This window comes from Anopheles nili, chromosome 3 (assembly GCF_943737925.1).
Source record: "Anopheles nili chromosome 3, idAnoNiliSN_F5_01, whole genome shotgun sequence".
Classification (NCBI taxonomy): Eukaryota; Metazoa; Arthropoda; class Insecta; order Diptera; family Culicidae; genus Anopheles; species Anopheles nili.
The window spans coordinates 51,779,299-51,794,484 of NC_071292.1; the positions used below are offsets into that span (position 1 = coordinate 51,779,299).

General features: G+C 45.2%; 1 protein-coding gene across 1 annotated transcript; it reads right to left on the reverse strand.

The window, feature by feature from the left end:
* Positions 1-5,488: 5,488 nt before the first annotated feature.
* LOC128724590 (trithorax group protein osa) lies at positions 5,489-14,864 on the reverse strand. Its single transcript, XM_053818313.1, has 10 exons — positions 14,192-14,864; positions 10,830-13,091; positions 9,554-10,752; positions 8,758-9,463; positions 8,002-8,203; positions 7,655-7,895; positions 7,486-7,578; positions 6,923-7,090; positions 6,611-6,839; positions 5,489-6,538 (listed from the first exon to the last, which is right to left on the reverse strand). Exons 1-10 carry the CDS (start codon positions 14,862-14,864, stop codon positions 5,979-5,981), a joined length of 6,333 nt encoding a protein of 2,110 aa, XP_053674288.1. The 3' UTR covers positions 5,489-5,978.
* Positions 14,865-15,186: the final 322 nt, after the last annotated feature.

Consider the following 15,186-nt stretch of genomic DNA (forward strand, 5'->3'; position numbering starts at 1 on the left):
TGCCTTCCGGAAAGAAAATGCTACTATTATTACCGCAGCTATCAGTAATGTGTGGAGTACTGTGCGAGGGTTTTCTAACGCTCAGTATTGATTTTGCTAGCTTCGCAGGCTACCATATCATGTCGTACTGAATGTTCCTGTTCTTTCTCTATCAGTTCCAGTCAACCGGCCACTTGCTAACACGATCCTCTGGGGTCTTAGGTTTCGTGATTCATCATGCGGTTTGCCATAACTAAGTTGCCTGTTTCATATATATTTGTTCCTTCTTTTGTATAATGTTGTATGTGTGTTTGTATATATATAACATACTGGTTTATTCCTTCATTCCATCACTCGCCTCTTGTTTTACTTCAATTTATTACTATCATTACTACTTAAACCAGGTATATGTACTGCACTGCAATTATGATTTTCTTGTTTAGCTTTGCCTAGCGGGATGATTAGTGCGCAGATTCTGAGCTGCATACTTTATTTTTTGTTTTGTTTTTATACGAATTTTGCAAAACGAATTTGTTTCGTCAAATTTTTGCTTTCGTAACATTTTATTTGTAAGTGTCTAGGCTTTGTTTTGTTTTCAATCAGCGATATTTTTGTAACACTGTGTTTCGGTCGGATTTACAGTTGTTACTCCCCTCCTTATTAGATGCTGGTTATTCTGATGCAGAGATTCACCACATATACCTCCCGAAAATATTATTACACTTATTTTCAGTCAGTTCGGTTTGATCCAGTATAGAATTCGCATTTGTTGCTGGCATTCTTTTTCATCTGTATCTGAAGCTTAAAACAAATGTTTCCTTTCTAATGTTAATAATCCTTTCATACCTCTGCCACCTCTGTGTTATTACACAGTATCCATAACGTTACTAGCGGATGAGCCTGGCGCTAAGCTAATCATTAAGCCTTCCCTCCTGTTCGCATACATCGTTTGTGATCTGACTGCGAATGATGAAAGGTTGGACAGGAGTTTGACTCTCTCTCTCTCTCTCTCTTTCTTTTATTTGTTTAAACTACATTTATCAGTCACCGGACAGATCTACGACCGTTCGCTTTATTATCCGAATTCTTGGTATGGTAATCTCCTTCCGATGCCGAAAGGCCCAGAACGATCTATCAGCTGTGCTGAAGCTCTACAACACACCACCCGCCGTTACACGATTATTTGATGCGCAGGTAAACAATATGTGGCAAAAGCACAATAATAATATGCATAAATAGTTTTTAAAGAAAAATAATAGTTAAAATAGCTCTGATTATTATGTAACTCTCTAGAGAACCTTTGATATTACGATTATTCTGAACGAATGTGGGGTTGATCCGCGTTCTCTCTAACTGATGACCTGTAAGGACAGACTAATAATATCTGTACCCACAAGCGGCCCATGAACTGTGCTTTATTTAACGAAAACATTCAAAACCATCTCGAAAGTCACCAACGTAGTTAGAAACAAAAGGATATATTGATTTCCATGGTGCCTTAGTTAATATGAGAAAGGGGGAAACATGATACACAAACGGACAAATTTCGATCAACAATCAGGCGCAAATTGTTCATCGCGATTGCAGGAGTCTCCCAAAACGTTCCAACAATATTAAAACAATTTGAAATCGAAATTACCGATCGTTTTTACGCATAAACAACAGTTGAAACTTAGCATATATAAGAGAGTAAACCTTACAAAACGATAGCTCAAAGCTAACAGGAAACGTTAGTTAGGATGCAACTTAAAATGAAAATAAATGATATCCTTACATCAAATCAAAATTGAGCGATTAACGAATACGTAGTTAATAGAAAGCGGAAAGTGCAGTAAAGCGAATAGATTGATATTATACTTTTATATTAAAGCACTATTCTGTGAGCTTGTTATAATGGGATGCCATCCGAAAAACATCAAATTAATCACGTTTTTTGCTCATGTTGTTCACTAAAAAATTAGCTTTCGTTTTACATGGTTTAAGCACACTAAACCGATACTCATTTATGTCGCGAAACATCCAAATCTTCATTCATATTTTGTCCCAAACATACGTTAATTCTCGATCACTCAACGGCTGCCACTGTTATCTGTTCAATGCTACAAATGTATAGCGACGATGTAATGCGATTAATGAGTGTTTCGCTTTAGTTTCATTTTTCGGACAACAGCGGTCTACCTCGGTTATACATTATCCTTTTTTTATATAATTTGTGTTTCCCCACTTCTAAAACGACGCAGTCCGCAGTCGTTGGATAACGGTTAGACGGTACCTTTTTATGATTAATAAGTGCACTTATCTAAAAAAATATATATATAATAATTGTTAATGTTATCGCACAAGGACTGCTCTTTGTTTGGTTCTTGTTATCGTCACACATAAACGCACATACACACATACACATAATCTGGTAGGTATGCATTCAATAGGTAGCAAGAAACGGAACATGCGTCCACGGCGATGTTGCAATGACGATTCCCTGTTTTTTTGTTTGCTGGACGTGCTACTTCGCTATACTTAGATGCTTGCAGCTCGCATATTCTCGTTATGCATATCCCGTGAATACCTACTATGACCACCGCCTTGATCTGTGCTATTGAATGCATATCAATGACTAAGCTTTATCTAGCCAAGGACCGGATCGGTTGACATGTGACACGAATGATGATAATCTCTGTTATCGAAAGCGTTTGCCAATTATTTGAAACTAGTTGGATGATATCTGCTTCTTCAACCATCAATCTCCAACAGCATGGCGAGGTAGCAGCAGCCTGGCACTCTTCGTTCTTCCCGGTCGATTATATCCTTTTACATTTGGCTAGTATACTGGATTTAGTTATACCCTGCATCACATTCTATTCATCTTCGGTGTACCAACAATTTAACGTTGTTCTATTGTACCGTTCTCTTTTTACTTATCGCTTTATCCCTATCTCTCTCTCTCTTTCTTTCTTTCTAGATTATAACTTATTCCTGGATATTAATTCAACGCAACACGTTTAACATGCACTTCTAGGTGTACCATTTTTTAGTTCAGAATTTGGGCTTTCCTAAATGAGGTTAACAAATTGTTTTCAAACCTCACTATTTACGAGCTGGTTTTCTTAGGTGTTGGGTTTTGTTTTAATTTATCCGCATCAAGTCATTCTTGATTTGAAGCAATTTGCTGGTTGCAGTTCCAGTCATGTATTTCAACAAGTCATTCTAGAATTATTTTGGAAAACTATACTGCTTTCCTACCGTTGGATGATCGATTAGGGAGATGCTTCAACTAACATGCCCTGTATCAAAAGGAACAATAAAACCTATTAACAAATAGGAAATTTCGCTTTTGCGCACAGAAATGTTGCTCTGTGGAAAAATTGCTTAACATTGTACATTACTACTAAACTAAAACAACGCAAACCATCTGTACTGTAAACAAAATAGCAGAAAAACAAAAAGCCCAAAAAAGAAGAAAAGGTGCACGCGAAGAGCAATAGGAGAACAGTGTGGCTTCCCAAAATATGATTCAAACCAGCGTAGCAGTATCTTTCCTCAACGATAAAACCAATATTGTGTACTTTTATGCATGCATGGGTGTGTATAAATTTCGGCTGATTAGGAATTTTTACAAGATACATTATGTTTGTTATGTAATGATTAACTTTATACACAGCCCATTCTATTTATAAGCGTTTGCTTACTTCTGCTATGCCTGGCCTTGTTATGCACCCGTAGCTGCATCGTTAGTATGTCAATGAATGAATGCATTTAATCGGTTTCTTTTTTGTTTTCAGCATCTGTTACAATGACTCCAGGTTATGTCAGTTGCTTTACATTACTCTAATCTAAATCCCTAATCTCTCGTAAATCCTCTAAACCATTTAACCATCTAATGGTTTCTAATATGTACATAACCTATTGTTGGACAATACTAACGTCACTGCGATTGGCACACTCAATCGTCGGCAGAGGATGGTTAAACTATTATATCTGTAGAGCGGAAAATCCGCTACTCCTTGCACTGGATAAAAACAAAATCAAAAACATCTTACAGCATAAAAAACAAATCCTGCACTGCTAACCTAGGAGAACTAAGAACCCTCAACGCACACATACGTAGACACAAGATACGACAACGCATCTGAAACGTTTCATGCTTGATTACACCGGGGATCTGTATGACTATCGTAGGTTATAGGATAGATTCTAGCCCTGACAATTTTATCAACTGTCTACTTAGGAATACTGGACTACGAGCAGTACTGCGTTATCATTAAATAATTTCATACAGCATTATCAACTTGTATCCTCTAAAATCGCATCGTGGGTATTATGCACTTTATCATTCCATTTTGTTGCGGTACCTAGTTTTCCAAGTGAATGCACCAAACATGCACCATTTTATGCAAAACTTATTATACTATTCTAAACCGGACGTAAATCTATCTACACTTAGCTGTTTTTTTAAGGATTGAGGAAAATACTATACAACGCATCTCCATCCATGACGCATTTCATATTTACCTATTTACATTATGAAGCTTTATACAATATCAAACTGATTTGATTCAATCTTTGCATATGTCGTCACGCTTGATCGATATTCGACCGAAACAACAAAAGCGTGAACACATACATCATGTACCCAAGAATGTCGCACGCAGAGCTAAAAAAATATGGAAAATAATATGTACTTAGATGTACTTCGCTCGACATACACGTCGTATTTAAAGACAGAAACTAAATCTCAGTAATATTTGCCCCTTTTGTTGTTATTTTTATTTTCATCCTAGGCATGGTAGAATAGAACACTACTTCCAGCATTCTCATACATTGCTATCAACAAAGCAAGCTTCCATGCTAAACTTTTCGTGTTTTTTTTTTTCATTATTTCTCGTTCCAGTGATTCCGGGAGGAAGCAGCATCAGTTGTATCTATTTTCCAATAGTGCACTAAAGTACTAACAAATTACAATCCATGCCACTTCCTCCCGAACGAGCATGTATAATGCAAGTATGTGCTACCTAAACGACCAGGCCTGTGTAACGGTTTTACATTATTCTTCAGATTTTTCATTGGTTTATCTCCCTCGTGACAACCGATGCCAGGCGCTAGGGAACTATGAGCGTTTGTAACGTGTAACAGCTTACCAATGTCCATTTTCCACACACTCAAATATCTTTTCCTTTCAGTAATTGCTGGTACGTGGTTATGTCGTATCTACATTACATGACAGCCTTCGAGCAGATTTATTTTGCTATGCCTACGACCCTTCCACTCCGTAGTATGAATTCTCTTCTGAAACGATGTAACGATAATTGGTTTGCAAAAAAAAAACAAATATGCATAAAAACAAAAACAAATTCTTCCTTTACGGACCGAAATCGCTTCGTAGTGATTAACACGTTATTTGCCTTTGGATTCGGTGTCGCGCGTCGTTGGTGATTTATTTATTTCGCCAGCTCTCGCTCCTCGCGCAGTTACTTACTCGTACCGCGTAAATAGAGAGATAAAGATGAGGCGGAGGGAGTGGCGTGGCAGTTTCGTTCGATCGTAAAAACAATTTTACATACGATCGTATCAGACACCATCATTCGGGATAATAGCTTTGAAGTAGAGCTTGACGATAGCAGACTCAATCAAAAACTTCCACCGAAACGCATGATGCCGAACGAAAAATACTTAAAAGAACGTTTTGTGTCGTTCGTCCTCGGCACTACCACCACATCGGCACTACGACACTACACACAGTTGCCTTTAACTGATAACAGTTCCTTCTTTGCACACGGTTTTACGGTGAGAATCAGAAGAACTTCTTGTGCACATGGATACGAAGCTTAGTAAGATCGATACAATTCACCTCACCTTTCGATTTAAGTGTCTTTTTCGTTTTGTTCTTTTACACAGCACAGTCACAAGTTTCATGTGTTCTTATTATCAAATTCCGACAAACGCATTGCTGCCGCCAACCTTTGGTTCCGGATATTCTTCTTCTTTTGTGTTTTATACGCTTACTACTTAGTGTTGCCACCGTGATGACCACTATTGCCATGTTGGCCCGCACTACCACCACCACCATAGTAGTTACCCCCACCGCTTCCATGACTGTTTCCATAACCCCCGGTACCACCTGCTCCATATCCTCCTGCAGATCCGCGACCGTGATCATTGCCGTGATGATTGCTGTGATGGTGTCGATCATTGCCGCTAGCTCCACTCATGCCCGAGTGGTACGAGCCCCCGCGGCCATTTCCTCCTCCCGGACCAGCGACTCCACCGGCGTCGCCGCCGCCTCGGTGAGTACTATCGTTGCCGGAACCATGGGTTTGGGTGTCCATTCGGCGGTAATAGAGTAAGTACGGCACGCGAGGGGCACGCGGACGCAATACGTTGTACTCCGGTACCGCTTTCACGATACTATCATCGTAACGAATCCAGCTCCCATACCCAGAATGATACACATCGGTGATGTAGTGGCCCTTGGAAGCTTCCTTACCATCATGATACACCACTGCAAACAGCTTGTACTGCTTTTGCTTCGCCGAGTAGCTCTTTCCTTTAGAAGACATTAATTCTGGAAAACAAAAATCATCGATGTGTTAAAAATATAATGCATCTTTTTCCCTCGACTAGCAGTATGACTCACTCGAATCTATCTTCAGTTCGATCGGAAAGTCCACTGATTTGAGGATTTTGGTGCAGCCATCCATCTTGTAATCGAAACATTTCAAGTGCAGAATAAGCACTACCGGAAGCTCTTCGAGTGTAACCTGCTGCCAAGCAGCTACTTCCTGCTTTGTCTTCGAACAGGTCACACCCTCGAGTTCATCTCGTCCGACCAATTGTTCTAACGCTTCCTTTACTGATGCCGCTTTCTGCATAGTTAATTCAAAATAGGAAGCAAAATTTAATTTCTAATTTTATCGGTTTCTTTATAATTCCTGCCAATGGTACGTACCTCTATGTCTAGGGGAAGAGTGAAGAATGGCTGAATGTTATAGGTCGGTGGCACTCCGTCACGTTGCACGCGGGACCGCAGTTTGCCTCGAAAGATGTCGCAGATCGGTGAGTGGCCAAAGTCGGCCGTTCGCGTGACTGTGCCCTTGTTACGATTACCGCAGATAAGCTGCAATCGAAAAGGATTGTGAGAAAGGCATGTGTATCAGAACAATAAAAAAATAAAGCAACACAAAAGCTGAAAAAAGGTTAAAAAAACTGTCCAACGCAACAATCCTTGAAACGAAAGCATGGAAAAATCCTTCGTTTCTACACAGGCGTAAGTGAAAATTTTATTTCCCCACCATATGCAACAGATTCTGGTATTGATAAACACTGTTTCTGCCGGCTTAAGGATGGTGGAGTGTTGTATAAGTAAAGAAGAAAATTAAAGAGTAGGGAAACGCGCGCTACGGGATTCGAACCCATGCCACGTCCAAAAGGAACAACACGTGTGCACACGCTTAGCCGTACGGCCATCAACAAACACTGCCATGAGGGCGTTACAGACTAATATAAACTTACCATCCAATCGTCGTCCTCTTCTCCGTGAACTTCACCGTTCGTTGGTTCCTCTCCGTTCATGCCAGCTGGATCGGGTTTGTTCAACTTCATGAACTGTTGAAACAATTTTCCACATTTAATCTTTGCAAATTTCAAATGTAAAAGTATAAACAAATTGTTCTCCTATTACCTCAATCATTTCATCGTTCAGACGATTCAATACACAACCGAGAAACTCCTCCGCGTCTTCTTGTCGGCCTTCTATTTGGAACATATCTGAACGGATGCCGTTTAGCATCCTATAGATGATTGCAGGTTCGAACGGCGAATCCTGCTGGATACTGTCCAGGGTATCGTCCTTCTTTCCCTTATCTCGAGACGGCGGCTTCGAGCGAATAGGAAGCTGAGAAAATTCGCCAACCAAGGAGCACCTGACGAGTGAGAAAAGTAACAGAACAGGACAACATAAATGCTTGAGACATTATCGTCAATCACCCCAACAAGTCATGGACAATTGTGCCTTTTGGACATTCTTACATTGCATCTATGAATGGTTTTGGGCATTTTGCATTCTTGGCCGCTGGTAGGGTACGAATCGTACGCATCAAATGATAAAACGGAGGGCACGCGATTAGTGCCTGCAGGATCGTATTAATGTAGCAATAGTTAGATCGATTGATCAATCCACGAGGCATGATGCTGATGCTGCTATTGTCAATATTATATCCGCTCAGAAAATCTGAAATATAAGACAAACAATTAGTGACATATTTCTTTTCAAATTATTATTTCTCAATTTCATAATAATTAAAAACTGGTCAACTGTTTGTTCTCTATCATCTAAACGAAATGTTCAATAGCAATAGTAAAATTAATAATAAATTGAATTCGCTGTATGTTTCAACACTAATGCCATTCCCATTGATATTGAGTGGAAGAGGCAAACTCTCTGTGAAACGGGGTAGATCAACGCTAGCAAGCAAACCACAGATCTATCAGAACGATGGACCAAGCGCGGTGTGCTCAGCAAACGCGACCGAATTAAGGATTCTCTTCCATCTGTTTAACGCATATTACTCTACGGAATATAACCAGAGTAGTTTGCTGACTTCAAATGGATTTACATTCGTTTTACAAAGATAGAACAATGAGAGAGAACAAGCACGGGAGTCTAAAGAGAAGAAAAATAATTTTCCACACGTAAACAAGATTCGAACTAACAATCTCGCCAACCATGAAAAACCGATAGTAAACATATGCCAGTTGCGCTATCAAGCAACTATCTCTACTCACCTCCAAATTTTAGAGAAAATTCATCTTTCTGATCCGCTGCGCCAGAACTTGTGCCTACCATCGCCGTTGTATTTGATGCAGCTTTTACAACATTGTTGTTACCACCGCTTCCTCCTTGCGCTCCCTTTCCTTTGCCCGTGATCGAAGAACTAGTTCCCGCAGAAGAGCCACCGACACCTCCGGATGTCGGATTGGAGGCGGCAGCAGAAGAATACGACATTGGACCACCGGTAGCAGTCGATGAGGAACCTGTAGTTGTAGGGTGGTGTCTTTCGTACGGTTGCACTTTGGCAACTGGTTTCTTCGGTCCAGCAGCATCGGACATGGTAGTGGGGGTATTATTCGAATTATTTCCGGTGTTCATTGTGACTGTAGACGAGGATCCGCTAGTAGCCGATGCAGGACGATTGACAGATGGAGGGGCAAAGTTGAATCCACTAGATGCTGATCCCGTTGCTGTTTGCGCGTGATGTTGTGTGGTGGCAATGTTCGATGAAACTGCAGCTCCAGTCACGTGACCGCTTCCCATCTGATTGACGGCGGCCGGTGGCACGGATGACACGGCTACGGCAGCCGTAGCTGTTGATGCTGCCGACAGAGATGGCGCGGTAGACGATGACACGGAAGAAGACGACGACGAGGACGAATTGAACAAACTCGCCCAGGTTTTGTTCGGCTGGGGAGGAGCTCCAGCGGTAGGAATCATCTGTGGCGGGGGCACAATGATGGGTGGTGGAATGTTTAATGGAAAATCAGGAGGTGGTATGTTTAGAGGGTGGTTAATGACAACCGGTGCTTTGTTCGCAGATTTTACCGTATTGGAGTTCGTATTGGTCTTGGGTACCATTACCACATCATGGTGGTGATGCTTCGTATCCGCAGCACCAGTGGTGCTAGTTCCGGCCGAGGCCATGGATGGTGCCCCGGTAACGGCTGAAGCAGCCGAAACCGTGCGCTGCGGTATAGCTTCCACCTTTTTCGATTCCATTTGCGGAGGAACCTGGTTCACGGAAGTGGCCTGTCCGCCACTGGCAACACCACCACCACTTAGGCAAACGGTGGCGCCCCCACCAGTAACAGTTCCACCGACCGAACGCTGCTGATGTGACTGTTCTGAGTACGATTTCGCACCGGTAGCGAGTGTCTGCTGTTGCTTGTTGGATGCCATCGACAACGAGGCCGAGGTAGATGGTGCCGAGGTTACAGTTCCTACCAGCGATGTGAACGGTACCGGAGACGTGCTTTTATGGTGGCCACTACCACCACCGGCCGAACCTGGAAATTCCTTGTTTGGTATGGCCGACACGGACACCGAAGCGGTTCCTTTCTTAGGCCCAACACCGCTGTTATTTACCCAACCACTTCCCACACCTGATGCTGCCGAATGGGGCACATTGCTGCGCTGCATGTTAGCACCTTGGCCTGGTGGTCTAACTCCATCGCTGCCAACTGCAACCCCTGATCGACGCTGATGATCTTGTTCCTTCATAGAAAGCTTTTCCATCCGTTCTTGCGCGATTTTTACAGGTTCCATATCACCGCGATTCCGAGGCGGTGGCTGTGCCGCAACAGCTGCTGCGTATCCCACAATATTCGGTTGATGTAACGCCTGCTTGTTGCCAGTTGAACTCTCCACTATGTCCTGCTTCGCTGTAGGAAAGCTGGTTGCCCCAACCGTCGTTGCTGGTGACACCGTTGGCATGGACTGCTGCTGTTGTTGCTGGTGCTGTTCCAGAATAGGTGTTGCGTTGCTAGCTGGTAATGGAGGTGGATTCGCCATAACTACCGCATCAACTAGCTTTGCCGATGAGACGACTTCGGCGCCTTTGTGATTACTGTTACTATTATTATTGCTATCGTTTTCATTCGAGTCCATCAGAACAGCACCATCTAGAGTTATAGACCCAGCGTTTGTCGATGGCGGCAGTACGGTTGGACCCGCATGCTGCGTCTGATGATGAAATGCTTGATTCCCCGAAGACGGCAAATCGGTTGCTGCAGATAAGAGAGAAAGCATAAATCAAGAAACCTACTTCTACTAGAGTTCCGGGATCTCATCAATGTTTACTTACAAGAGATAGCAGCTCCCTGAGAAGGCTGCTGATGAAGCAGTGGAAGTTGTTGTTGCTGCTGCTGCTGAGGAGGAGGTTGCTGATTTGGTGGCGCTCCCTGCATCGAGAGAAGCGGTGGAGGAGGATGTGCATGGATGTACCGCGGATCGACGATGAAGTTGTTGTTCATTGGTTGTTGTGCTGCAGTACTATCCATGACCGGTGAGGGTAAAAGCCCAGCCTGTCCGTGTTGCTGTTGTTGCTGTTGTCGCTGCTGTTGAGCATCCGGGGCCACTACCAGGACATCCGACGCGTCCATCGACATCGGTTGCGGCTGGGGAGCCCCAACTAGATACCCGCCTGCCATCATCAACTCCTCCGGTTGCGGAACTCCTCCCATGTTGTGCTGCGCCACGGAAGTCACCACCGGCGAATGCATTGCAGGGTTTGCGTTTGAGCTCACTGGGATGCCATTTCCGTTGTAATCATCAACCTGCGGCTGCTGTACGTTTTGCGGTGGTTGCGACGACTGCATGACGTACTCGTCGGGAGATTGCATCGGAGCGACCGGAACCGGAACCGGTGCCATTTGCATCGTAAATCCGGGTACGTTTGGATCCAGCACGTGATGGCCCATGGGGGATTGCATCGCTTGCGGAGGAGGCGGCTGTTGGGGTCCCCCCGCTCCTGGCTGCATTATTCCACCCGGAGCGCCCCCCATCGGTCCGCTACCGTCTTCCTCATGCACCGGCAGATAGTCTCCCGGTTCAGCGTGATAATCGAGTGCCATGTGCGGTGGCTGTGGCCACATGGCTGCCCCGGGGTGTACTACGCCACCTTCATCATGACCCTGTCCCTGTCCGCCATCGTCGCCTTTAGGATCGTCATACATTTGATACTCAGGCTGAATATAGGACGGAAATACCAGGTTCGGGTAACCGTGCAAGGGCGCATTATAGTACATCTGCATTTGGGGTGCTGTCATGAACAGGGGCGTACCAGCGGCATGCTGGGCAGCCATGTGATGCGGCAGGACGTAATATCCACCTCCAAACCCTCCATACTGTGCCCCAGCTCCACCCATGATCGGAGGCGCTTCCATGTGGATCAACTCCGGCGTGTGCTGTTGTGGAGGATGTTGCGGTTGCTGAGCCTGCTGCTGCTGCTGTTGTTGCGCACCTCCGCCGCCTGAAGTAGGTGGGTTTTGTTGCTGACCTCCTCCTCCACCACCTGCACCGCCCTGCGCTCCTTGTTGTGCTTGTTGTTGCTGCTGAACCTGATGCTGGGGCGGTAGTTGTCCTGCCTGGTGGAGCGTAATAGGCATCATCCCACCCTGCTGCTGCTGCTGCTGTTGAAGGCCCTGATGATAATGTTGATGCTGCTGGTGGTGATGATGCTGATGCTGCTGCTGCTGAATATAGTGCGGCACGTAACCGCCCCGGGAACGGGAATTATTCCCGCCCCGATTGTTTCGACCCCCTCGGCGCATTGTGCCCCGTCCCCCCGACATGGCAACCGGGGTGGGCGGCATTAGCATCTCTGGACCGGTGGCCACATCGGCTTGCATGTACGCACCAGGTGGCGTGGTCGTCGCCAGGTAGGGTGACAGCGCGTGATGATACCCGTGCACGCTGACGTTTGCCGTCAGATTACCGACGAACACGTTGTTCGGCACCGGTGCCGTAGATGGCATCATCTGCACCGGATACATCCCGTGAGGACCCGATGGGATATAGGCCGACGTTGGGAGTTGGGCGTAAACATGCGGCATCACCTGTTGCTGCTGATGGTTCGACACAGGTATGGCCTGCTGTTGCTGCTGCTGCTGTTGCAACTGCTGCTGGTTGCCGTTGTCACGATCAGCATTCCGACCACCCCCCGCGTCATTTCCACCGCCCACTCCTCCTCCTCCGCTTCGACCACCTACATTGTGCTGTTGGGGTTGTGGAAGTTGTTGTTGCTGGCCTCCCGCATGCTGCTGATTGTTAGCTACAGATGCTAGCTGTTGCTGTTGTTGCGGCTGCTGCTGTGATGGTTGCTGCTGCTGCTGCTGCTGAGGTGGCGGCTGCTGCTGCTGCTGCGGAGGGTGGTGTGGATTGTTGGTGTGCGGAGGCATAGTAACAGCCGTTACAACGGATACCCGCGTGGTGGCTTCTGCACCTCCACCTTCTCCACCTACGACGCTCGTGGCCGTTGACTGAGTCGAAGAATCGATCCACTGTTCTTCGCTAGTAAGCAACTGCTCCGTATCTACGACGATGGAACTACTGTTGCTTTCGTTCACTGGAATAGGAGAAAAACGGAAAATAATATTAACCAAATAGTAGATACTGTGGGCGCCAATCAAGAGAGCAAGAGAGACACCGAAAGGGAAGTAGTACGCAAAAAACTCGCGAAAAAAGCAATCGAAGGTAGTATATATGCGCGCGTACAGATAGTAAGTGCCATTACCGATAACAAGAGGGGAAGAAAACCACAAGTTGAACTAAAAATTAAAAATGGAAAAAAAGAAAAAACGAACCCTCCCTGCAATCCAAATGGATTTCTCCATCATGGCCAGTTTTATGTATCCTGCCGCGTTTGATTCATCTTTCAAATATGTAGATTTATGAAAGAAAAAAATAACGATCTTTATTGCAGCCTAATTATGGCAAATCTTTAAAAAAAACTCGCAACGGGAAGAATGCATGTGCCAGTTTGAATTGCCTTTCCGTCTGTCGACTTACAATTTGAACAAAACAAAAAGAAGAACAGTAGAAATGACATGTGAAAGACGATTTGTCTAGAGAAACAAAAGTATACTTTTATTCACTTTACTACTAGCAAAGATGGACGGTCGCGTTCTCTCTTACTTGTAAAAAGATTTTTTAAAAACAACTCAAGATTAGTATCGTATTAATTGCGCTACAACTACTGGGTGTAAGCGGAATGGGACAAATCGTGCATAAATTAGAAGCGGAATGTAATAAGCGAGCTATGCAAAAAAACGAAGCAAAACATAACCAATAAAGTGCGCTTGAATTTTACCCCGACTCGGAAGGTGAGCGCTTAATTTTGAATACGTGTGTGCGTGTGTGTGTATATTTGAAGGTTGGTGAGTCTCAAAGGAGCATTAACAAACAAATTTGCTGGCTGCTGGACCGTACTGTGAAGCAACAATTAGTTCCAGCAACAGTAAACTTCAATGTTGAAGCGAAACAAAAGTATGGAAAGAATACAACATACAGCAATTATCACAAACAGCAAAATCAGGCAGGCAGAGGGAGTTGGAATCAAACAAACGGAATGGTAATAAGTAGAAACAAGAAGGAAAAAAACGAAACCAAATATACGTTATTAAGTGATGCGATCGATATTTCTTTGGTTTAAGCAACAACGCTTACCGAATGTCGGCAGCGGTGCTGATGTTGTCGAGGTGACCAAAGCCGGTGGACGGAAGCCGAAGACCGGAGACCGTGCGGTGGGAAGACCGGAGAGCGGGTTTGCCGCCCCCGCCACGAAGCCGGTGGTGACGGCGGGAGACGTAGCGGACAACGATGGCGGCTGTTGATCCAGCAACACCAGCGAATGGTTTGGAATTGGCACGATCGAGTGCTTTCGCACCGGAACAATCATCATTCTGCCCGTTGGTGGGTGTCCTGCAGGGAAACTATCCACTTCCGGGTTGCTGCTGCCTGCGGAGGATGGCGGTTTAGACATGAGCAACACCGGCACCGGATCGAATACTTGAGCGTTTGGGTTCAGCCCATTCAAGAACGCCTCCTGGGGCGTCTGGAAGCAACCACCTACGCCCAGTACCTCATCCTGTCCGGGATCTTGACGCTGGGGCACGCTCCTCCGGACGTCTACGGTTTCGCTTCCGGTGCTCTCTGGACACGACAACCCTTCGGTGGCAGTAACAGTAGCAGCATCAGCGTCAACAACACCACCGCCACCAGAAGGAACAGGATAAAGGATGCCCATCAGAGCGGACGTTTCATTTTGGCCGGCATCGGTAAGGTCTAGAAACTGATAGCTGCTGCCGTGTCGGGTTTCGTCCTCGGAACGCTTCATCATCCGTCCCGTGGATGATGAGGCGGCTGCTTGGCTGCTTTCGCTTCGCGCCCTTCGCGCCCTTCCGGAGCACGGCGACGACGATCTCGAGAGTGGCGACTGATGGTGGCGGTGTGTTCCGGTGGACTCGAGCGAATGATCATTTTACCGATACCCTTCCGCAGATGTCACCGGTCTCTAGCCGGCACAATCTTGAGAAATTGTGTGCCTGCTCTACGGGGGGTCTAGCGAATCGTCATGGATCTTGTTGTCTAGGTGGGGGGGCCCCCTCTATTGATCGCGGTTTCCTATGTTCTGTTCATTCCAATACTCGCGCACCCTTTTC

Coding starts and splice junctions, on each gene's coding strand:
- LOC128724590 (XM_053818313.1), bottom strand. CDS start 14,864: ATGATGAAGCGTTCCGAGGACGAAACCCGACACGGCAGCAGCTATCAG. Junction 10,753..10,829: donor TCAGGGAGCTGCTATCTCTT/GTAAGTAAACAT, acceptor TCTTATCTGCAG/CAACCGATTTGCCGTCTTCG. Junction 8,204..8,757: donor ATTTTCTCTAAAATTTGGAG/GTGAGTAGAGAT, acceptor CTTATATTTCAG/ATTTTCTGAGCGGATATAAT.